The sequence below is a fragment of the Schistocerca cancellata genome, chromosome 9, assembly GCF_023864275.1.
Source record: "Schistocerca cancellata isolate TAMUIC-IGC-003103 chromosome 9, iqSchCanc2.1, whole genome shotgun sequence".
Classification (NCBI taxonomy): domain Eukaryota; kingdom Metazoa; phylum Arthropoda; class Insecta; order Orthoptera; family Acrididae; genus Schistocerca; species Schistocerca cancellata.
Window position 1 is genome coordinate 443,485,056 of NC_064634.1, and position 26,707 is coordinate 443,511,762.

The following is a 26,707-nucleotide window of genomic DNA, read 5'->3' on the forward strand; positions in this document are numbered from 1 at the left end:
ATATCACACACTATGACTGGAAGAGGTAGGGTAGAAAATCAGCTGTATGCCTTTGAAAGCAAGCATTCTGGTATTTTCCTTAATGGTTTAGGGAAACCATGAGATACCTCAATTTAGATGATCAGAGAAGTGTATCTGCATGTCATTCATTTCAAATAAGAATCAGTGAGGTAATCACTGAGCCATTTACTTCAGTATTTCCCACAGTATCATGCTTTGTATCGCACTGGAAGTTGAAATGAACCTTCATGCTGATGACCATTTTACATATTTAGAGTAAATATACTTCATTACATCAGAATCAGCATTGTTTATTTGTTACATTGATTTTAACTGTTGTTAACTCACAACATGAATCAGTAGAACTATTGTGTAGAACAATTAATGGAAGTACAATTAGGCTGCCTTGGTTACTTGATGTCAGTCATTTCATTTTTAAGGAAATTTAGATAACTGCCATTTGAAGCTGACTGCAGAACGATCCTATGGCCGCCAATGTACATTTTGCTTAAGGACCATGAACATAAGATAACAGAAATTAAGTCTCCTACGTAGGCATGCAGACTGTCATTTTTGCTCTGTTTGCACATGGAACACAAAGGGAAGTGACTAGTAGTGGTAAAATGTATCCTCCACCACACACCATGAAGTGGCTTGCGGAGCATGTATGTAAATTCTTCAATAAATACAAATATTCCTTTATAAATATGATTTTCTATCAAAGAAACAGACAAAGGAAATTTAGAAAAAAGGGAAAAATGATGGATACATACCAACAACAGCAATCGGTTTGGCAGAAGACATTCAGCACAGTCACGAACTAATGATGACAGCACATCAAGACCCAGGCGAGAACTTGTTCTGTTGTCTGCACAAGTGAGTATCATTAACTTTAGTACAGTTTCCTGAGCAAAGTGTCCACCAAAATGAAGCAAGAGAAGCCTGCCGAGCAGAAGGGAATGCAATAACAGGTTTCACTATAGTAAACACAAACATTCAAGTCATTATATAATTAGTACAAAAGGAATACAGTTACAATTATTTAATAATGTAAGACTCTAGTACAGAGTATCTGCTTTCTCTCTTCTATCTCTCTCTCTCAAGTACAGTAGTTAATCTAACAGTTCCTTCAAAATCTCTGTATGAGTTATATGTACATGTCTATATGGCATTGCAGCATCTTCATTGAAAACTGTACACTGACATTTTCTAAATGTGTTTTCTTAAGAATATTTTATCCATCTGCAGTGTAGGCTGTTCTGCAATAAACTACCCTTAAGCTGTTGTTACTGTTGTGGTGGTGGTGGTCATTATTTCAGAGACTGGTTTCATGCACCTCTCCATGCTAGTCTATCCTGCTCAAGTCTGTTCATCTCTGCATAGCTACCGAAACCTACATCCCTTTGAAGTTGCTTACTGTATTCATCCCTCGGTCTCCATTCATTACTAAATTGAAACTCCTTGATCCCTCAGAATGAGTCCTATCAACCAGTCCCTTCTCTTAGTAAAATTGTTGCATAAATTTCTTTTTCCGAAATTCAATTCAATACCTCCACATTTGTTATTCAACAACTGTTATCATCCACATTTCACTTACCTACAAATACAAAACACTTCAGGCAAATACTTTCAAAAAAGGCTTTCCTGACAATTGAACAATGGGAAGTCCAGGATGGAATAACAACAATATTATGAAAGGGATAGGTTGCTACTCACCATATAGAGGAGACATGGAGTAGCCAACAGGCACAACTAACAGACTGCTATACATTTTAGCATTCGTCTGATGTAGAAAAGTACAACCCACTCACAAATAGCCACTGTCTCTGGCCACTGTGGCCAGACTAAGTCGTAAGTGCAGCTGATGGGAGCAGCAACCCAGTGGTGAGGATAAGGAGGGGCATGAAGCAGGGAGAGGAGGAGATAACAGGGAGGGGGGAGGTGTAGTGCTACTTGTGGGGGCATGGAGGGAGGTCGTGGGGATAGAGTAGGGCTGCCTGGTGCAATCAGGAGTTATTGGGGGAGAGAGGGTGTGGAAAGAGAGGAGAAGAAAAGGGGAAAAGGATTAGCACATGTGTCGGTAAAATTGAGGAAAGGTGTGGAAAGGGATAGCTCAGTAGAGGGCAGGGACTGCTGAAAGTTGAGGCCAAGGGGTTATTGGGACATAGAATATATTGCAGGGAGAGTTCCCACATGCACAGTTCAGAAAAGCCCTTGTCAGTAGGAAGGATGCAGAGGGCACAGGCTGTGAAGTAGTCATTGAAGCGAAACACATTTCGTTGGGCAGCATGTTCAGCTACTGAATGGTCCAGCTAGCTCTTGGGCATAGTTTGTCATCAGCCATTCATGCAGACAGGAAACTTGTTAGTCAGCATGCCCATGTAGAAATCAGAAGTTACAGCCTAGTCTGTAGATCACACTACTGCTTTCACAGGTAACCCTGTCTTTGATAGGATAGGAGATGCCTGTAACAGTACAGGAGTAGGTTGTTGTGGGAGGATGAATGGAACAGGTCTTGCATGTAGGTCTATCACGGAGATGTGAGCCATGAGGCAAGGTATTGGGAACAGGGGTGAAATAGAGATGGACAAGGATAATGTGTAGGTTTGGTGGATGGCAGAATACCACTGTGGGAAGGGTCGGCAGGATAGCTGGTAGGATATTTCTCGTTTCGGAGCATGTTGAGAGTTAGTCCAAACCCTCCTGGTGGAGAATGTGATTCAGTTGCTCCAATCCTGGGTGGTACCGAGTCGTGAGTGGTATGCTCCTTTGTAGTCAGACAGTGGCTATGTGGGAGATGGTAGGTGACTGGTGAGACAAGGCGTAAGAGGAGGAGGAGGAAATTAGTGTTTAATGTCCCATCAACAACGAGGTCATTAGAGACAGAGCACAATCTCAGATTAGGGAAGGAAATCGGCTGTGCCCTTCTGGCTGGAGATGGGTTTGAACCGTCATCCTCCTGAGTCTGAGTCCACTGTGCTAACCATTGAGCCATCTCGTTTGGCCAAGGCGTAAGAGATATCTTTCTGGACACAGCAGAAAAAGTAATTTTGGTCTGTGAAGACCTCTGTGAGATCCTTAGTATATTTGGAAAAAGGCTGCTTATCAGAGCAGACACGAAGACAATGGGCAACTGGGCTGTATGGAAGGAACTACTTGATTTGGAATGGTTGCCAGCTGTCAAAGTCAAGGTACTGGTATATCTGATATGGATGTAGGTACTGATGTAGACATCCTTGAGGTGGAAGTCAACATTAATGAAGGTGGCTTGTTCAGTTGAGGAGGACCAGGTGAAACAAATGGGGGAAAAGATGTTGAGCTTCTTAAGGAATGTCGACAGGGTGTGGCCATCCTCAGTCCAGATCACGAAGATGTCATCAATGAATATGCACCAGGTGAGTAGTTTGGGATTCTCAGTAGTTAGGAATAATACCTGTAGATGGCCCATGAATATGTTGGCATAGGATGGCACCGTGATGGTACTCGTTGGTGTACCATGGATTTTTTTTGTAGGTGATACTCTCAAAGGATAATTAATTGTGGGTGAGGATACAGCTGGTTATGGCGACCAGGAAGGAGGTTGTAGGTTTGGAGCCATTCACGTGCTGGGAAAGATAGTGTTCAATAGCGGCATAGCCAAGAGCACTGGGGATGAAAGTGCAGAGGGAGGTGGAGTCAACAGTTACGAGAAGGGTGAAGCAACAGGAATTGCAACGAATGAGTGGAGGAAATAATCAGTATTTTTTTTATATAGGAGGGTAGGTTACAGGCAGTAGAATGAATGTGTTGGTCCACTAGTGCAGAGATTCTCTCAGTGGGGGTACAATAACCTGTCACGGGCATCTCCTATCACATGAAAGGCAGCACTACCTGTGAAAGTAGTCATGTGATACACAAACCAAGCTGCAACCACTGTGCTGATTTCTACAAGCTGCCGGTCTGCACGAAAAGCTGCTGACAAACTGTGGCCAAGAGTCAGCTGGACCACCCAGCAGTTAAACGTAGTGCCCAAGTAAATGTGCTTCATTTCAATGAATGCTTCAGTGCCTGTGCGTCTGGATCCTCTCGTACCAACACCAGCTTTTCTGAACTGTGCAGGTGGGAACTCACTCTGTAATACATCCAACATTCCCAACCCAACCCAACCCAACCTCCCCCCCCCCCCCCCCTCCCTGGCCTCAATCTTCATTAGACCCCATCATCCACTTACCTATTCCCTTTCCTGCTCCCAACATACCCTTCTATTCCACCAATGGACTCGCTCGGCCTGTTCTTTTCTACATCTATTCCGCTCCCCCTCCCCACTAAACCTCCCAACTACACATAGTAACCCTACCCTGTCCCCATCACGTCTCTGCACACTGTCACAGGCAGCACTACACCGGCTGGACAGAGTGATCTTGTGAGTTTGCTTATGTGAATGTGTGTGGGTTTTCTAGGACAGAAGATGGCCTTTCAGCTCAAAACTAAAATGTATACCAATATTTTCACTGTGTCTCTCTATGAACCAACATCTCTCAACACCTAAATTTATCAGAAACAGCTTTTTTGCTACTGCCAGTCTGCATTTTACATCCCCTCTACTTAGGCCCCCACCAGTTATTTTGCTTCCCAAACAGAAAAACTCATCAACCACTTTTAGTATCACATCTCCTAATCCTAGTTCCTTCAACGCTGCCTGATTTAATTCAGCAACATTCCATTACCCCTGTTCTACTTTTGTGCCAATTTATATTATAATCTCTTACCAAGACAAAATGCATTCCATTCAATTGCTCTTGCAAGTTTTTGGCTGTCTCTGACAGAATTACAATGTCATCAACAAACATCCCTGAAACTTTAATTCCCTTTCTAAATTTTTCCATGGTCTTCTTCACAGCTTGCTCAATGTACACACTGAATAACATTAGGGATAGGTTACAACACTGTCTCATTTGTTTCTCAACCATGGCTTCCCTTTTATATCCTTCAAATCTTATAATTGCTGTCTGGTTTCTGTACAAGCTAAATGTAACCTTTCACTTCCTGTACTTTACGCCTTCTACCTTCAAACTTTCAATTAGTTTCATCCACTCAACAATGTCCAAAGCTTTCTCTAAATTTACTAAAATTATTAACATAAGTTTACCTGTCTTCAACTTATCTTCTAGGCTGTCATAGGGTCAGTATTGCCAGGCACATTCCTACATTTCTATGGAACCCGAAATGATCCTCCTCAAGGTTGATTCTGCCAGTTTTTATTTTTTATTTTTTTTTATTAAATAATTTGTGTCAATATTATATAACCATTACTTTTTAAACTGTTGGCTCAGTAGCATTCACTCTTGTTGGCACCTGTGTTCTATGGAATTATTATATTCTTCCTGAAATCTGATGACATTTCACCTGCCTTGTGTCTCTTGCACAACAGGTGGAATAATTTTGTCAGGGCACACTCATCGAAGGACTTTAATAATTCTGAGGGAATGTCTTACTCCAGGGACCTTGCTCTTACTTATGCCTTTCCGTGCTCTGACAAATTCTCCTTGCAATATCATATCTCCCATCTCCTCTTTACCTACTACCTCTTCTCTTTCAACAACATTGTTCTCTAGTTTGTTTTCCTTCCATCTTTCAGCCTTCCTGTCTTTGCTGAGTACTGGCTTGCAATCTGAGCTCTTGATATTCATAAAGCTGTTTCTCTTTTTTCCAAACATATTTTTAATACTCCTATTGCAGCATCTATCTTTCACCTAGTTATGCATGCTTCTACAGCACTGCATGGTGCCATTCCTGCTTTAGCATCTTGTACTATCTGTCAACCTTATTTTTTGTAGTCTGTATCCCCTTTTGCCTGCCTCATTTGCGGCATTTTTACATTTCTCCTTTCATCAGTTAAATTCGATACATCCTGTATTATCCATAGATTTCTATTAGGACATATCTTTTTACCTGTGTGAGCCTCTGTGCCCTTCACTATTTCATCTCTCAAAGCTACCCATTTGGTTTTTATTTTGTATTCCTTTCCCCCATTTCAGTTAATCACTGTCTAATGCTCTCCCTGGAACTCTTCCACGTTATCCAACAAACCCTCAAAATGTGCACTGAGAATCTGTTCAGAAATAAAATGATCATGCAAACCCTGTCCAGATGAAAGCTGTTTGGATAGTACTTCAGGGAACGTAAAGTGATGTAAAGAATGCTGTCTTGCTTAAAGAAAAAATATTTCTGAAAATTCTAACACAAATCACAATCTGCAAGTTGATTATCCAGTATGACACGACATACCCTCTGACAGGAACATCTCCAAGCATCTAAATAAAGTAATTACTTCCACCCATGGGCCAACACTTCTCAAAATAAAAATACTGAAGGCATTATTAAATTGACTATAATACTTTTCATTCTCCTGTATATATGCCCAATTAATAGGTAATTATGTGCCACACATTTTTAAACCATATTTGTATAACAGCCTCCACAAATGGCAATTCACTATGTATGCTCCTTACAATCATAATTGGCTCCTCTTAAATATTACTTAAAGCTACATTACTTGGTATGCGGAGATGTGGCTTGTCATTTTCTAATTACAATACCTTGTGCTTTTAGAGCTGAAAGAAACAAAAATAGTAGATAAAATTATTAGTGAACCAGATACCGTGATAGTGGATAGCCAAAATCATCTCTTCTAATCTGTCACTTACTGAAAGGAGAGGCAACCTAGCTATGAACGAAAGCCAAAGGAGGAAAATATTACATAGTAAACTGTAGACAATGTGTTCATTACAGACTAAACACAAGCTTTCAATGGACAAGAATGGGGAAGGAAGGTGGCCATGTTCCCTTAAAAGGAACCATCACGGCATCTGCCTCAAGAAATTTACAAAGAGAGAGCACAACATAAATCATGATAGCGGGGAGGGACTTGAATGCTATTTCTCCAGAATGTAAGTTCTGTATGCTAACTGCCTTGATACCTCACACAGTTCACTGGAAGAGGAAAAAAAAGACTTGTGACACAGCAAAAAGGAAGACGTACAGTTTGAGGGAGAACGGAGTACTGACTCCAAAACATGAAAAAGGAGAGGCAAAATTTTAGATAAGGAAGCAGAAGAAATAACAATCTGCAACAGTTGGAATTCAAAGTGTAGAGCATTAACAGTCATTTGCAGGTAAGTGATATGTCAAAGCACATTATATACCTTTGGATACTCCCTGTGCAGATCTTTAGGAGTCCATGCTACAACAACATAAACCAGGTGTTGATGAAGAAACGGTAAGAAACTGAAAGTTTCCAATAAGACATACATAAAAATGGTTTCCTTCAAACAAACAAAAAAACACTCACACACACACACACACAGAAAGAGAGAGAGAGAGAGAGAGAGAGAGAGAGAGATCACATAGAAAGGCAAGAAAAGTCACAACAACCAAACTGGTTGAAATTTGCATATGCCGCTTTGGGATACCATAGTGAGACATCTAGGGATGTGAATGTAGTGTCCAGTGCGTTTGTGTGCACGCGTGGGCATATGACACAGGAGAGCAGTGGGCAGTTGTGTGTTCTGTCCATCTGACATACCAATACATATGAGAACATCATCATGGCGTTCAGATTGCAAAATTCAACAATTAAGGAGCAGAACATGTTATCAGAGTTCTGACTGTGGAAGGGATTAAACCGACCAATATTCATCACTGAAATGGTGGCCTTATACAGGGGAGATTGTGTGTCCAATAAATCTGTGAGAAAGTGGAGTGCCTGTTTTTGTGAAGGCTGGGAGTGTCGGTGATGACCCAAGACCAGGCCAGGCAAATATGGTAATCATAATCACAGTTAAACTCATCAACAAGGTGAATAAACTGATCATCTATCACAATGATGGGACAATTCTGCATGACAGGTTGGGTTACCAGAAGAGTGGGTTCTAAAGAAGCTCAGCAAGCCTCAAAATGAACTGTGTACACAGCTAGCACTGCAGCACCTGTTCCAGACTCATGAAGACCCCGCTTTCATGGAGCAGATTACCAATTGTGACAAGAGCCGGTGCCATCACTTTGAGCCAGAAACAAAGGGGACAGCAAACGTTGGAACCATGCATTGTCACCTGCACCTAAAAAATTCAAAACTGTGCCCTCTGCAGCCAAGGTGATATTCACTGTCTTTTTCGACATCTGAGGTCTGATACTTATCAAATTCCTTGAGCACAGAAAAACCATTAACACTGACTTGTACTGTGAGGCACTCCATAGCACCTATTTGGTAAGCTGTTTTCAACATTAAAACAATTTCAGCGGCATTTTTACCAAGTAGAAAACAAAATTTCACAGCTTAAACTTGCCATGATAAAAAATGAAACAAAAACAAAAAAACACTACCAAAAACAATCACTGCAGATGAACAGACCAAGTCAGGTTGATAACACAGGTGACACTGAACTGGATATGAGTTGCACTATACACAACTAGTGGCAGAAACGCACACTACACAAGCTCTGCTCATGGCAATGTTATTCCAGTTCTTTTTTTTTCTTTTTTTTCCCAAAACATCTTTTTTTATATCTACTGTCACATGGTAAATGTACTTTTTCAAAAATGCATTTAAATATAGACAGTTAACCTCCAGACAATAAATCCATTAATATTCACAATGGTTTATCTAAAGAAAGAAACACAGAGATAATGAACTGTATTGTGCAACCATCACCTGAACCAATAAGAAGCATGACTTGATGCAGCACTATCAGCTGTCTGGAGCAGTGTTGATGCAATGGTCAGTAGGGAGTCATGGTAGTTTCTCAAAACCTGCAAAATAAATAAATAAATAAATTACACACACACACACACACACACACACACACACAGACAGACACGGGATGTCCCAGAAATGTGGAGATGAACTTCTAGGAGGGGTACGGCACATCTTAAGTGCACCATCAGACGCCACACATGCCAGACATCAACGAAGCGTTGACTGCCGGACATGCTCTAACACTTCAAGAGTTTCTTTGACTGTAGCAGTTGCACAGATGATTCTTGCAAGGAGATCCATTTCAGAATCCGCAAGGTTGTGAGACCCGAAATATTTCATGGCTCCCCACAAAAGAAATCAAGGCTCGATAAATATGGTGAAAGTGGGGGCCAGTGAATTCATTAATGTGGGAATGACCTTTTCAAATGCCTACGAACATCCAGTCCAAAATAAACAGGCATAATGCAGGAACAAATGAATGAACATGCCCTGTCCCTCACATTCGCTGGAACACCTGTTAATTCATGGCAATTACGCAGGGTGGCAATTATGCAGTCGCCGAGCAAATCTGCCCACATGTAAACCATAAACCAATGTTTTGCCATGTGATTCCGCACACTGTAGAGGTTTACTGATCCATGCAAATCTTCACTGTGGCAACTGAATACACCATCCCCAGTGAATGTAGTCTCATCAGTGAACAGCACACGAGGGAGGACATGCACATCTTGTCCAGTTTGTTGCAGAAACCACTGTGCAAAACACACACATGCATAATGGTTATCAAGGTGCAGTAACTGCACCTTTTGAGATGAAAGGTGTTAGGCGTTCAAAACACACTGACATTGCTATGAGACATTTTTTTAGTTCAAGGCAACGGCAGGTATTGTGGTGCTTGGATTTGTCATCAAGACATCCAACACACTTTCTTCCATAATGAATGAACATGCCAATCGTGATCTGCCCTGCTGGCCCTGCCGCTTCTTCATGACCCGTACTCACACAAATCTGGATGCTTAGGCACTAACAAACTGTGGTGCTGTTGATGTCTGTCTGGGAAGTGTTCTTGATAAATGTCCAGCGGCTCGTCATTGGCACTCAGCTATTCAATATGTCAGGTTCATGTTTGCAAGCTCACCGTTTGTATACAACTCCATGCTCCTCGTATGCTGGTTAGTGCTTCAATGAGTCACATACTTTTCATAAATAATGTAGCAAGAAGCTTCTGATAAAGTAAGTATTTACATTTATATTTACAGTGCACAAGGCACTGGCCTACATATGGCAGAAAGAAAGGGTACAAAATGTCAGTATGATTTATTTACGTTCATACATTACCCAGGACCTCTCGCTCTCTCTTTCTGTGTATATGTTGGAGGTAGAGCAGTAGATATCACTTTGCTTACTCCATTCCATAAATGAATTCCTATAGTTAAGTCATCACAAGGGGTAAGATTTGTTGTGAGCTGGCTTCCAAGCATGTGCTGTCGGCTGTTCGGCTATTAACTTGCAGCTTTCCTGTTGCTAGCTCTAGTGCTATTTCCTGCAAGATTATTTGAATGGTATCTTCTCTGACTAACCATGACATCTGCTGGTGCTGAAGTCACATGCTGCAAGCCAGGGCTATACCAGGGACGCTCAACCTCACAGTGTCTTGCAGTCATCGCGGCTGGCTTACAGTGGAGTAAAGAGAGCATTATTGCATTAATTGATGCATACAGGGAAATGCTGTGCATATATAATGAGAAAAATCACTGTTATTAAAGTAAATATCTGCAACAGACATTTTGCTGCCAGACAACTTTCTGCAAACCTTACACTATCTGACAGATTCACCAGACAAGCCAGCTATCCCCCCACCCCGCTAGCCAAGTCTCATCGTAAAACCTGCTCCATGTGGCAAGGGTTTTAGGGCTCCATACACCAGTAGTAGTGGCATTGTTGAAGATTAAACACCTTTTTTTGTAAGGTGTACCCTGACAGCTTACTTGATAATGCGTGTAGACATAAATTTTGTGGACTCAAATCAAATGGTACTGGCAGCTCTACAATTTTTCCGCTTCTTATTGCACCTTTCAACCACTTATAGTGCATACAACAGTGCATTAGTAAGTTTGATAAAAACACAGGAAATAATTTTTTTGTGCAAACAAACATTTATATCTTACAACGTTCATTAAGCTTGATAACAACGTCGTTTCCTAATCTGCATCATATTTGTTTACAGCATAGGCGAACTCTTCATTTGACTAACATTTCTTCCCCCCCCCCCCCCCCCCCCCCCCCCAAGAAGGGATGGAAGGGAAAACATTTTGAGGCCCCAAATTGAGACCCTTTCACAACCTAACAGCAGATGAGTAACCAGGTTTCACAGCATTTTTCTGTGCAATAATCTATTTGATGTGTCCTTCAATTCACTGTTCAAATAATCCAACAAAATTTTGTAATAAGAGCCAATCACTGTTTTATAGTTTTCCAAATAACCAATCATAATGTCTTGTAAGTCTCAAGAAAACCAATTGTCTCACCAACAAAATAATTTGGTTTTCCCAACACATTCTCATCTTTGCCATCCCAGTTTTGACTATAGTATCGTATCCAGGACACGATGCTTAATTCATGTTTTATCACCAGGCATGTAATGGTACAGTAAGCATTTCAAATATAGTTTTAGAATCATTCTCATTAACATGATTTTCATCTATAGTTAACAAACACAGTATCTATTGTGTACGTAACTTCTTCATATATAGGTACAAAAATTTTCACACAAAGGCATTTTGTATGAGTTTTTTTCTCTTTTCCAAGTTTGGAAGAAATATAGCCTCTGGAAAGTTGGCACTTCTGGTTATTTTGAAACTCATGGCTGTGATACTTAATTGGTAGAGCACTGACAACAAAAGGCAGATATCTGAGTTTAAGTCCCAGTCCAGTACAAAGCCTTACCTTGTCACAAATGATTAAAATATTTTATTTACTTGTCCGTAAGTGGACAGTATGGACTCATTTATAAAAGTATAACATGTTTCTTAGCCTGTAAACTGACTCATTAAACATCATTATTATATCTGTGGAAAAGCTCTGGAGAATGTAATGTTTGGCCCATCGTATCGTAAGTTGCTTCTAGAGCCATTCCATGTCAACTCACTTATGTCTCCCTAATCAACCATCTCGGATTTCATTGACATTCACACATGTCTCCGGTGAACACTGGTATTGTTTAATGTTCGTCGATGCAATACTGGCTGAGATACAGTCACTTGTTTGACTCCATGTGTGACTTTGTGCACAGTGAGTGTGAACTTCTGACATCTCTGAGCTGTTAAATCTGAGGCAATATTTTGTTGAACAAAGTGAAATTTGGTCATCTCGTACAACTTTATGCATTTTCTTAAAAACAGTAATGAAAAGAATTTTACAAGCCATCTTCAGTCTAAAAATTCTGGACAAAATCCCACAAAAGAAAAATAGCACCCAAAAAAGTTTCAAAGTTTGTCTTCAGAGAAAAAAGGTAACACGAATGTGAAACTCAGCACACAGTAACCTAACAACAAAGTGTTCTTAAAAGTAATCTTTCATTTATGTATCACTTTCCAACACCAAATAAAATAACTACAAAGTTAAACATCTTATAAAAAGGTCAAAAATGCAGTACTATTTTCCAACAGTCTACATATTTGTTGATAAGATGACAATTTTTGTAAAAATAGGCTATATTCCACACTTATGTTACAAATACCATTTTATGTTAAAGCCTCAAAACCAGTTTAATTCAAAACAAAATATTTTAAGCCTCCCCCCTCCACCCCAGGAAGAGTGGGTTTAATTTCCAACATGTGCTAGCAATGCTACATAAATTTTGGCAAAGTAGCGAGAAAAATCACACTGTGAATAAGGTTCTAACTCTGGCTTCTTATATCTCATTGATAAAAAGCATGATCAACAGGAAACTTTGGACACAATTACATACCAACACAAGGTTTTCCAATATAAAATATCATTCACATAGGCCCTACTGCTTTCTATTCAGTCTACTTTTAGAAAATGTTTTCCATAACTAATTGCAAACTAATCACAATTGAAAGTGCATGTTTTCAAGCATTCAGAAAATTATGTTTGATTTTCCATGTCCACCAACAACACCAGAAAATGATGGAAAAATTGGAGGGAATGTACCACAGCAACAAGCTACATGGCAGCAGTCTGTTGTCTTTAGTGTCATTGCATATGGTTGTTATTTTTAAACTGACAAGTAATATCTCACTTTATTGTGTAGATCCATGGTGATATTGTCACTACAAGTTCAAGAAGATGAACCAGCATCCCCATTGCAATAGAGGTCATGGCCAATAGGTGTGCAGTGCCATCCAGGATCCCAAGTCTGTAATCTGGTTTCTTAATTTAGGTTAGATGCCCTGTGGTAATAACTGTCTGCTTACAAAGCCGAAGTACACTATCTCCAATTCTCAAATCTGTAGGAATACCTCACATAGAAGGCAAGCAAGAAATACACACATCAAAAACTGTTTTGGATCACCCCGGTTCCCAGAACGCCTGAAGATAAACATTGACTGTGGATACTGTATCACAGACACAGTCCCTTTGACTGTTCAGAGATGTCACTAAACCCGCCCAAAGATGTAAACAAACATGCATGAGTAGCACCTATTAGACAGAGGGGGTCCGATAGCTGATCAGTTCGAGTCATTCCACCAGGAAGGAGTTACACAGCTTGCGTTGTCTGTAGTTCAACCATGGCTAGACAGTCAATACCACACTTCAATCGTGTCTGCATTGTTACTTTGTACCAGGGAGGGCTCTCAGCAAGGGAAGGCATCTCGTACTGAGCCAAAGTGGTGTTGTTCGGACATGGAGGAGATACCGAGAGACAGGAACTGTCAATCACATGCCTCGCTCAGGCCACCTAAGGTCTACTAGTGCAGTGTATGACCACTACCTACGGATTTTGGCTCAGAGGAAACCTGACAGCAGCGCCACCATGTTGAATAATACTTTTCCCGCAGCCACAGGACATTGTGTTATGACTCAAAGCATGCACAATAGGCTGCGTGATGCACAACTTGACTCCCGACGTCCATGGCGAGGTCCATCTTTGCAACCACGACACGGTGCAGCGCGGTACAGATGGGCCCATCAACTTGCCGAATGGACCGCTCAGGATTGGCATCACTTTCTCTTCACTGATGAGTGTTGCATATGCTCTCATCCAGACAACCGTTGGAGACATGTCTGAAGGCAACCCGGTCAGGCTGAACACCTTAGACACACTGTCCAGCGAGTACAGCAAAATGGAGGTTCCCTGATGTTTTGGAGTGGCATTATGTGGGGCCAAAGTATGCCGCTGGTGGTCAGGGAAGGTGCTATAACGGCTGCATGATATGTGAATGCCATCCTCCGACCGATAGTGCGACCATATAGGCAGCATATTGGCGAGGCATTTGTCTTCATGGACGACAATTCGTGCCCCCATCGTGCACAGCTTGTGAATGACTTCCTTCAGGATAACGACATTGTTCGATAGTGCGACCATATAGGCAGCATATTGGCGAGGCATTCGTCTTCATGGACGACAATTCGTGCCCCCATCGTGCACAGCTTGTGAATGACTTCCTTCAGGATAACGACATTGTTCAACTAGAGAGACCAGCCTGTTCTCCAGACATGAACCCTATAGAACATGCCTGGGTCAGATTGAAAACGGCTGTTTATGGACGACATGACCCACCAACCATTCTGAGGGATGTATGCCGAATCGCTGTTGAGGAGTGGGACCATCTGGCCCAACAGTGCCTTGATGAACTTGTGGATGGTATGCTACGATGATTACAGGCATGCATCAGTGCAAGAGGATGTGCTACTGCGTATTAGAAGTACCGGTGTGAACATCAATCTGGACCACCACCTTTGAAGGTCTCGCTGTATGGTGGTACAACATGCAATGTATGGTTTTCATTAGGAATAAAAAGAGTGGAAATGTTGTTTATGTTGATCTCTACTCCAATTTTCTGTACAGGTTCTGGAACTCTCGGAACTGAGGTGATGCAAAACTTTTTTTGACGTGTGTAATTTCAATTTTGATTTTAAACTTCTCGACATTCGGTTTGTATTTTTTAAAATTTTTCAGCCATTTTCTGCAGTTCATTTTATGCAAACTGATACTGTTGGCCAGATGATGACCTTGAGAAAACCGAGAGCATGGAAATGAGGTAGTGTTCCGGTACGTAACAAGCATCCTGTCTTTCAAGCCAATAAAGTGAATGAGCTGGGCTTTGAGGACATACAAATTTTATCAGAGCATCATTTTGTTCTGTTGATATGTCAATAATTTTCCCGATCCCTCCAACTGATTATCATACATACAGGCAATGTAACAGCCAGGTGAGAACTACATGGTTGAGTCTGTGTTTGTTGCTGTGAGACTACTGATTATCTACATCAGCCATTTCTGCAGTAGGACACGTGCAAGATACTATCATGGCGTAAACTGTAAAAAATTTCACCACGGACCAATGCAAAATGATGAGCTATTAAATGCCAATATACAAACAAAAAAATACAAGCAACAAAACACAGTCAACAGGTTGTTCAAATGTAACCTGTTGCCATGGTACATTACCTCAAATTTGTCCATCATTTTCAGGTATTATTAGTGCACAATGAAAAATTGAACATGATTTTCTGTGCTTGAAAACATGTTCTTCCCAACTGTGATTAATTTGAAATCAGCTATGGAAAACAGATTTTCTAAAAGCAGACTGAATGTGATCTATTTTACTAATTTTTATGACTATGAAGTTGAACTGATTTTGTAGAAATTTAGAAAACAGTACCCTGGAAAACCTTATGTTGCTAAATAGTTGTGTCCAAAGTTTCACGCTGATCAACCTTTTAATCGACAAGATGTAAGACGCTAAATTTAAAACTTTATTCTCAGAGCAATTTTTCCAGCCAATTTACCTCAATTTATGTAGCATTGGTAGCACATGTTGGAAAGTAAACTCACCCTTTAGGGCTGGGGAGGCTTAAAATGCACTGTTTTGAACGAGACTGGTTTTGAAACTTTAGTAGAAAATGGTATTTTTAAAAGAAGTGTAAAATATACCCTATTTTCACAAAAAGTTTTTATCATCTTATCGACAGATTTGTAGACTGTTGGAAAATGGTAAGAGAATGACATTTTGTATTCCACATGCTTGTGCTACCAAACTATTGCATATTAAGTTTCATGTTCAGCATGTGTTTACTCTAAGAGATGTAAGAATCCATAGTTTACATTTTTTTGTGCTGTGATTTCTGCACGCAACCTTGCTTCATATTATCTAGCACCCTTAGCCCACATTGAATAATCAAATACACCTACTTTGTAATTAAAAACATGGTCCTTCTAATGAGCCCAGCTTGGAAAGTGGCAAATGAAGTCAGGCAAGTGACCATATCTCAGCCAGTATTGCTTCGACAAATGTTGAACTTTACCAATATCCATTGGGGACATTTGCAAGTGTGCACACAAAATTTCATTGAAATCTGTGATGGCTGAGCAGGAAAGCATTCTGAAATTAGCCGACTGCATTCTAAAATTAGCCGACTTGACATGGAATCAGCCACTGCATAAAATATCATATCCCTGTATGCTGCAATCATTTTACTACAGTCCAATGCAGTTGACAACAGTGAGCCAGCAGAATAACAGTGTAAAGAGTGTCACAACTCAAAATAAATGTTTTTATGTGTACAGTCTGCATAATGAACTGTTTCGTATTCTGTAGAATGCTTTATGAGTAGAACTGCCTAATCCTTCAAGTCCAGAGCACTAGTATGTACCTTAGTAATACAACAAAATAGCAGTGGTTGGTATTTTCTGTGACCTATCTAGGGTCTTTGTGTAAATCACAATGTTCTCCTAGATAAACTGAAGTTTTATGAGACTGATGTACAACCAACCAATGGATAATGCCACATCTAACCAAAAGAATACAGGAAGTTGCACTTAGTATTCAACCAATGTAGTCCAGGGACATAATTTTGACCGACGAGAAATTTCATATGGGGTTCCCAAGGCCTCAATCGTATGTCCACCATTGTTCCTTGTACATGTAAATGATCTTCTATCTAATATACAACATGCAGAATTAGAACACTAGTATTTTAATCAGTCCAAGCACATATACAGAAGCACAAGGAACAGTAAAAAATATTCTTAAACGTATCATTGACTGGTTTTTTGTGAATGGTCTCACCCTAAATTTAAAAAAAAAAAACACAGAATATTAAGTTCTGCGCATCTAGAGGTACTACACCAATGATACATGTAACACGGGGTAAGGAAATAATGAAAGGGTGGGAACTTCAAAATTCTTAGGTGTCCATATTGATGAGCTTTCAAACTGGAAAAGGCACATATTAGAACTCCTAAAACAATTTTGTTCAGCCACATTTGCACTTTGAATCATAGCAAATCTTGGAGAGAGACAAATCACCAAATTGACATATTTTGCATATTTTGATTCAATAATGCCATATGGAATAATGTTCTGGGGTAACTCATCTTTAAGAAAGAAAGTCTTTATTGCTCAAAAACATGCTGTAAAAATAATATGTGGTGCTCATCCATAATCATCTTGTAGACATCTCTTTTAAGAATATGGACATTCTGACTACTGCTTCACAGTATATTTGTCATAAATAAGCCACTACAGTTCAAAAGGAACAATAATGTACATATTTACTACACTAGAAGGAAAAGTAACATTCATTACTTCATACTGATATCGTATTTTAGCACAAAAAGGGATGCTGCAACTAAAATTTTTGGTCACTTACCCAGTGCCATAAAACGTCTGACAGATAGCAAAATAAAATTAGAAAACTAACCGAAAAAGTTTCTCCTTAACGACACCTCCTGTTCCACAGAAGAATTACCATCATTGCAATGTGTAAAAGGTGGTGGGTGGCAATTGTTAACTCACATCTGTATGTTAAAAATAAATACATAAAAAACAAAAACAAAATGTATAACTGTCCAACTTGCAGCCACATTTACAAATTAAATTGCAATGGGAATGTAAAATAATTCGTTCCACATAATTACGAAATCATGCAGAATGATCCATGGAATATGTAACTTACTATGATAACTAACTGTTTGTATTGGAGGTTTTTTGCTGTGCTATTTGTTGCGATAGGTGATATTACTACTTTGAGTTGTAACAGAGAAGTCTATTGTCCCAAACAGGGGATATCTCTGCCAATAAAAAAGGAAATATTCATGTGGCACTGTTGGCTGGAAGACACCACATGGTATGTTCAGTTATTATTCCTCTGCACACAATGGTCCCTTTTCACATGATGTATGACAGTTCTATGTTTCTCCTGAGCATAGGTGACTGTTACGAATGTGGAATTAAAATTTTTTAGGCCAACACTCATATATGAATTGAGGATGAGCACATGCGGCGAAGACATGACGCTTGCTCAAGGTCACTTAATGTGTTTGTGATTATCCCACAGCAGGGAAAAGTTTTCTTCTCAGATGGAAGTGCAATTTTTCGATCTTGTTGGAATGTCTATCGATTTTGTCGGAATAGTGCTATTTTTTTCTGGTGCAAGGAAAACCCATATTACTATAAAGAGTTAGAGAATATCCTCCGCATTTACGATCTGGGCTGCAATGTCCAGTAGGTACCTCAGAGGCCATATTTCTTTGACGGTGCAGTGAGTAACTACTCTTACTCGCAAATGTTGCGTAAATGGTTTATTCTGGAGCTACAGAGAATGACAATTCTTGGAGATAGTTCGCTTTAACAAGATGAAGCTCTTGCTCATTACACTCTCCATATTCTATAATTCTTGAATGAAGTCATACCCCATAGGTGAACGGAGAGAGGATCAGTGTATTTACCAGTGCCGATCAAGTGGTCTCCGAGGAGTCCAGATCTGACATCACACGACAATTCCCTGTAGGTAATAACTACGCAACATGTCACAAAACAATACCAGGCACTGAAGTAAGCTGTTAGGAAGGCATTCACGGAAATCACACTGCCTATGCTTCGGAAAATTTCACTCAGGGCTGGCATTGCCTCATTTCGTGCCATGACAATAATGGTGCCAATACTGATGTTCTGTATCACTAAACAAGCCAGAACATAAAGTACCAATGTTTTGTCGCACATCTGCTATGACACGTTTGAAGTAAATAAACACTCATAATGACCAAAAAAAGGGCAGGTAACAGGGCTTTTGGAGCAGACTATACGATGATGAGTGAAGGGAGAGGGTGAAACCAGGAACCAGCATACTCCTCTCACAAGGAGACGGCACGACGGTGGGGTCGGGGATTTGTCTGAAATTTTGTGTGGTGAAGGAGGACCCCTACCACCTCACTTGGTTAAAATATTAGGACGCACTACCCGGAAAATCCCAGGAAAAATCGATCCAAAGTTTCTTAGGTGCCGTATGAGTATAAAATGTTCGTGAATTGCCGAGGCGCCGTCTGGCCTAGATGTTTAGGGCTCGCACTCTTATGCCAGAGGTCTCAGGTTCGATTCCTCCTCTGGCACTTTTTTCCCCCCTTCTGTTTAGTTTTCTTTTGTTATTTCACCAATTATTTAGAAAGTTTCTCAAACCTACATTATCTTTAACAAATTAGTTACATTATTGAATAAAAATTATTTTCTTTTCGTCCAACAACACAATTCGTGGTGGTGGGTTTTCCATTTTTCATTGTAAAGTATATGAGAAGAAACATTGAGTTTTTAATCAGAATAGCAAAGTCAATTGGGAAACATTCAATTTTTATACATATAATAATTATAAACAAGAACCGCAGTGGTAATTATCGTAAAAACAAACAAAGCAATAGTTTTTGCGATATCTTGCGCAACATATGAAAGCGGAATTTTTACAATCACAGGGCGTTTGCAATAAATCTGTACAAAAACATGCCCCTAACATTTACGGAAATGTTTTGAGTTTCTCATAATTTTGAGGCAAACCAGGAATATTTAATCATGTCTCGGAATATTGGTGACGATAATTGATGGTGAATTATAGAATGAATTTTTATACAATCTTCCCGGGAATTAATTTGACGATTCTCCTGTAACAATGCGCTGCAATTTTGCAAGCAACAGAAGAAAAACAATGTACGGGAAGAGGAATCGAACCTGAGATCTCTGTCATAAACGTCCGAACGCTAACCATGTAGGCCAAACGGCGACTCGGCAAGGAACTAACATTTTATACTCATACAGCACCTAAGAAACTTTGGATCGATTTTTCTCGGGATTTTCAGAGCAGTGCGTCCTAATATTTTAACCACGTGAGGTGTTAGGGGTCCTCTTTCACCACACAAAATTGCGGACAAATTCCCGACCCCACGGTCATGCTGTCTCCTTGTCAGATAGTGCCAAGAGGGCTGCAAAGCTTAACAGCCCCACTTGATCAACAGGTCACCACTGACAGTATCACTTGACCTCACTCCATGTGACACGTAGTGAAGAAAACTGGAATTTAATCTGGGATGGTGCTAAGTCTGGGAACCAAGAATTTCATGTCACCGTATCTTCTCTTCTTAACAGTCAAATACTGAAAATGAAAATTTATTCCATCACTACAATTCAATCCCACTATCTCTGGGTTGAGCACAATAGTACAAATGTGTTTGTGACCTCAACTGCGAATATGGGTCTTTGTCAGAAAGATACAGTGTCACAATAAAACAGCTGTTGTATCTTTCAGTATGAACAGTTCAAATGTTGTCAAGAGTGAAATTTTCATTGACATCATGTTAGAGAAAATGACACACTGACCATGATGAAGGAACACTGGACACCAATGGTTACAATCAGCTGCAAGAGATTTTTATATGGTGATACAGCTGAACTTAACATATTTTTTGGGTTGAAAAGGCTGGTGGGTATCCCAAAAATTATATTTTGGTAAATATTCATTTTTAAATGTACCATTTTGTCTCAGAAGACTGATGAATACCTCAGTTCACTAAGTATGTACTGATTTCCAGCAAGAGAGAAGGTAAGGGAAGAATCCTAAATCTCAAGTTTCTTCTGGTAATACAACTACTTTAAACACTGTTACGGGTAGGCTGTTGCTTCATCTCGATACAGGTGGGTCTTCAAAATTATCTATATGAAACAGATCATAAACAGGCATTTAACACAGGATTTCACACACAGAAAATAAGAATGAACCCACAAAATGTAAGGTAAAAAAGAAAAAAAGTTAGGCCTACATCATTCTGTTGTAAAAAATTTAGTGTAGTAGCAAAACATCTTCAATGCAGGATATACCACACAGAAAGAACGTTTTAAATTACCTTGCACTTGTCAAATGAATAAAAACTAATTAATAGCTATTATTAGAATACAATTTGGATATACGGCTCTTCTGCTGGAACAGTTCACCATAAAACCTTAGAGTTGTTTACTAACCAATATGTGAGATACAATGAAGAAATGTTCAGCTTGAGTGTTCATGTCAAATTTGGTATTTGCAAAAGCACAAAAATGATGCTATCCTCACTCCGTGTTGTGCAGCTGACAGAAAACAAGCACTCACATTCACAGTAACAGAAGATGATTGTGATTATTACATTGTCATATGGCAAAACAAAGGTATATATACCTAAAAACAAAGATGATGTGACTTACCAAATGAAAGTGCTGGCAGGTCGACAGACACACAAACGAACACAAACATACACGCAAAATTCAAGCTTTCGCAACAAACTGTTGCCTCATCAGGAAAGAGGGAAGGAGAGGGAAAGACGAAAGGATGTGGGTTTTAAGGGAGAGGGTAAGGAGTCATTCCAGTCCCGGGAGCGGAAAGACTTACCTTGGGGGAAAAAAGGACGGGTATACACTCGCACACACACACATATCCATCCACACATATACAGACACAAGCAGACATATTTAAAGACAAAGAGTTTGGGCAGAGATGTCAGTCGAGGCAGAAGTGCAGAGGCAAAGATGTTGTTGAATGACAGGTGAGGTATGAGTGGCGGCAACTTGAAATTAGCGGAGATTGAGGCCTGGTGGATAATGGGAAGAGAGGATATATTGAAGAGCAAGTTCCCATCTCCAGAGTTCGGATAGGTTGGTGTTAGTAGGAAGTGTCCAGATAACCCGGACGGTGTAACACTGCGCCAAGATGTGCTGGTCGTGCGCCAAGGCATGTTTAGCCACAGGGTGATCCTCATTACCCACAAACACTGTCTGCCTGTGTCCATTCATGCGAATGGACAGTTTCTTGCTGGTCACTCCCACATAGAATGCATCACAGTGTAGGCAGGTCAGTTGGTAGATCACGTGGGTGCTTTCACACGTGGCTCTGCCTTTGATTGTGTACACCTTCCGGGTTACAGGACTGGAGTAGGTGGTGGTGGGAGGGTGCATGGGACAGGTTTTACACCGGGGGCGGTTACAAGGGTAGGAGCCAGAGGGTAGGGAAGGTGGTTTGGGGATTTCATAGGGATGAACTAAGAGGTTACGAAGGTTAGGTGGACGGCGGAAAGACACTCTTGGTGGAGTGGGGAGGATTTCATGAAGGATGGATCTCATTTCAGGGCAGGATTTGAGGAAGTTGTATCCCTGCTGGAGAGCCACATTCAGAATCTGATCCAGTCCCGGAAAGTATCCTGTCACAAGTGGGGCACTTTTGTGGTTCTTCTGTGAGAGGTTCTGGTTTTGAGAGGATGAGGAAGTGGCTCTGGTTATTTGCTTCTGTACCAGGTCGGTAGGGTAGTTGCGGGATGCGAAAGCTGTTGTCAGGTTGTTGGTGTAATGCTTCAGGGATTCCGGACTGGAGCAGATTCGTTTGCCACGAAGACATAGGCTGTAGGGAAGGGACCGTTTGATGTGGAATGGGTGGCAGCTGTCGTAATGGAGGTACTGTTGCTTGTTGGTGTGTTCGATGTGGACGGACGTGTGAAGCTGGCCATTGGACAGGTGAAGGTCAACATCAAGGAAAGTGGCATGGGGTTTGGAGTAGGACCAGGTGAATCTGATGGAACCAAAGGAGTTGAGGTTGGAGAGGAAATTCTGGAGTTCTTCTTCACTGTGAGTCCAGATCATGAAGATGTCATCAATAAATCTGTACCAAACTTTGGGTTGGCAGGCCTGGGTAACCAAGAAGGCTTCCTCTAAGCGACCCATGAATAGGTTGGCGTACGAGGGGGCCATCCTGGTACCCATGGCTGTTCCCTTTAATTGTTGGTATGTCTGGTTTTCAAAAGTGAAGAAGTTGTGGGTCAGGATGAAGCTGGCTAAGGTAATGAGGAAAGATGTTTTAGGTAGGGCGGCAGGTGATCGGCGTGAAAGGAAGTGCTCCATCGCAGCGAGGCCCTGGACGTGCGGGATATTTGTGTATAAGGAAGTGGCATCAATGGTTACAAGGATGGTTTCTGGGGGTAACGGATTGGGTAAGGATTCCAGGCGTTCGAGAAAAAGGTTGGTGTCTTTGATGAAGGATGGGAGACTGCATGTAATGGGTTGAAGGTGTTGATCTACGTAGGCAGAGATACGTTCTGTGGGGGCTTGGTAACCAGCTACAATGGGGCGGCCGGGATGATTGGGTTTGTGAATTTTAGGAAGAAGGTAGAAGGTAGGGGTGCGGGGTGTCGGTGGGGTCAGGAGGTTGATGGAGTCAGGTGAAAGGTTTTGTAGGGGGCCTAAGGTTCTGAGGATTCCTTGAAGCTCTGCCTGGACATCAGGAATGGGATTACCTTGGCAAACTTTGTATGTGGTGTTGTCTGAAAGCTGACGCAGTCCCTCAGCCACATACTCCCGACGATCAAGTACCACGGTCGTGGAACCCTTGTCCGCCGGAAGAATGACGATGGACCGGTCAGCCTTCAGATCACGGATAGCCTGGGCTTCAGCAGTGGTGATGTTGGGAGTAGGATTAAGGTTTTTTAAGAAGGATTGAGAGGCAAGGCTGGAAGTCAGAAATTCCTGGAAGGTTTGGAGAGGGTGATTTTGAGGAAGAGGAGGTGGGTCCCGCTGTGACGGAGGACGGAACTGTTCCAGGCAGGGTTCAATTTGGATAGTGTCTTGGGGAGTTGGATCATTAGGGGTAGGATTAGGATCATTTTTCTTCGTGGCAAAGTGATACTTCCAGCAGAGAGTACGAGTGTAGGACAGTAAATCTTTGATGAGGGCTGTTTGGTTGAATCTGGGAGTGGGACTGAAGGTGAGGCCTTTGGATAGGACAGAGGTTTCGGATTGGGAGAGAGGTTTGGAGGAAAGGTTAACTACTGAATTAGGGTGTTGTGGTGCCAGATTGTGTTGATCGGAATTTTGAGGTTTTGGAGGGAGTGGAGCTGGAAGTGGGAGATTGAGTAGATGGGAGAGACTGCTCTTCAATATATCCTCTCTTCCCGTTATCCACCAGGCCTCAAAGTCCGAAAAGTCTTTCCCTGATTACGTAAATTGATAACTCAGGCTAGAAGTAAGATACAAATGTGAAACTTGTGTCGAATTGTTTACCACTATCAAAGTTTTTTTTTCTGTTTTAGGTTCGCAGTACGTAAGTAGCGGATAAGGTGCAGTGCCCAAGAAGCCATGTTAACCAATCAGGAAAAGGCACAGTGTGTCCTCTGGTACCATGAGACACAATCACCAACCACAGTGCAGAGACACTTCCAGACAACATTTGGAAGGAATCCACCTGATGTCAAGAGCATTAAAGCCTGGTATGAGAGGTTCAAGAACACAGGATCGGTTGCTGACCTTCCGAGCTCTGGTCGACCAAGAACCTCAGCAGACAGGGTGGAAGCTGTAAGGCAGTCTTTTCTTTGAAGTCCGAAGAAATCGGTGCACAGGGCCTCGTGAATTACAGATACCAAAAAGCTCTCTCCATGACATTTTACACAAACGTTTATTGTTTCATGGTTACAATGTGCAAATCGTTCAGGCCTTGTTGCCCAATGACAGTACACATTGATATGATGTCAAGAGCATTAAAGCCTGGTATGAGAGGTTCAAGAACACAGGATCGGTCGCTGACCTTCTGAGCTCTGGTCGACCAAGAACCTCAGCAGACAGGGTGGAAGCTGTAAGGCAGTCTTTTCTGCGAAGTCCGAAGAAATCAGTGCACAGGGCCTCACGTGAATTACAGATACCAAAAAGCTCTCTCCATGACATTTTATACAAACGTTTATTGTTTCATGGTTACAATGTGCAAATCGTTCAGGCCTTGTTGCCCAATGACAGTACACATTGATATGACTTTGCGGTCAAAATGCTATCACGTATTGAGGATGATGATGGTTATCTCAGACGAATTGCCTTTTCCAATGGATCGACCTTTTTTGTCAGTGGAGTAGTGAATCGCTATAATGTGCGCATTTGGGGTTCACAACACCTTGGCGAGGTCATGGAATGCACCAGAGGCAGTCCAAAGATGAATGTTTGGTGCATGCAATTGCACGATCGATTTATCGGGCCATTCTTCTTCGCTGAGGCTACCATCACATCTGCAGTGTATCTGGACATGTTGCAACTGTATGCTGTTCCTCAGCAAGACGGTGCACCGCTTCATTGGGGTTTGGACATCTGTGTCTATCTCTATATGGATTGGTCGTGATGGGCCAACGGTTTGGCCTCCACGCACTCCTGACATAATCCCACTAGACTTCTTTTTATGGGGTTATGCCAAGGACGATGTCTACCGAACACGTGTACCAGATCTTGAAACCCTGCGGCAACGGATAACCACAGTCGTTGAATCGATCCCTCCAGTGATGTTGGCTAATGTGTGGACGGAAAATGAATATCTCCTAGATGTGCTACGTGCTACCAAGGGTGCTCATGTGGAAGTTTACTGATGTGTGGGGGAAAAAAAAAACTTTACTTTGATAGTTTGTAAACAATTAGACACCACTTTCAGTGGTTAGCACACTGGACTCGCATTCGGGAGGACGAAGGTTCAATCCCGCGTCTGGCCATCCTGATTTAGGTTTTCCACAATTTCCCTAAATCGCTCCAGACAAATGCCGGGATAGTTCCTTTGAAAGGGCACGGCCAACTTCCTTCCCTAATCCGATGAGACCGATGACCTCGCAGTTTGGTCTCTTCCCCCAAACAACCCAACCCAACACCAGTTTCATATTTGTATCTTACTTCTAGCCTGAGTTATCAATTTATGTAATCAGGGAAAGACTTTTCGGACACCCTGTATAACTATGCAATCACAATGAGTATCTGAAATACGTCCAGAGTTATACTTGTACGCAGTATATTTCATCTAAACCAACAGAAACAAGAGAGACAATCCTTATGTTTCCAATGAGAGTAAACTCATACTGAAGCTGTATCACTGTAACACATTAGTGCTGTACATGTAATGAATATGCTTGTTTGTAATTATTTCTACTGATAATCTAAGCATTCATTAAAAAATGTTGCTCGTTTGTAATTATTTCTATCTGATAATCTAAGCACTCAGTAATAAAGGGTAATAGAATGTCTTTTGGGGAATATAAATAATTTAAGGAATAAAACTAACAATACATTGAACGGTTGAGGTATATGTCAAAAGGCATACAAAGAAGACAGTGAACACTGCTATTTTTCGCAAGAATCTTTGTTCTAGCGGACAGCTCAGAGGAAGGCAGTGCAGTAGGAACAACAGAGGGACAGGCAACACATGCTTAGGATAGAGCTTGTTCTGACTTCAGACAGGTGGAGTTGTGCGCAGCACAGAATGGGTGGGGGAGACAGAACAGACAAAGGGATAGACTGTGGAATAGAGGGTGTGGGTGCAGCACGAGTTAAATTACAGTCATGAAGCTGCGGTGGAAGAGCATGTGGGGCAGGGTCTAAAGGAGATCACGGCTATAAGATTTATGGAATCAAAGCATGTGTTGCAAGGACAATTCCCACGTACATAATTCATAACTCAGAGAAGCTGTTGTTGTGTAGGAAGGATCCA

The 26,707-nt window shown here is 41.2% G+C and overlaps 1 protein-coding gene across 1 annotated transcript in view; it reads right to left on the reverse strand.

The window, feature by feature from the left end:
• The window catches only part of LOC126101551 (Fanconi anemia group D2 protein), a 225,542-nt gene that overhangs the window by 141,950 nt on the left and 56,885 nt on the right, over nt 1-26,707 (reverse strand). The window contains exons 8-9 of the mRNA XM_049912189.1: nt 8,690-8,787; nt 774-942 (exon numbers count right to left, since the gene is read on the reverse strand). Coding sequence (XP_049768146.1) covers nt 774-942; nt 8,690-8,787 — 267 coding nt within the window. The remainder of the gene's footprint in view (nt 1-773; nt 943-8,689; nt 8,788-26,707) is intronic.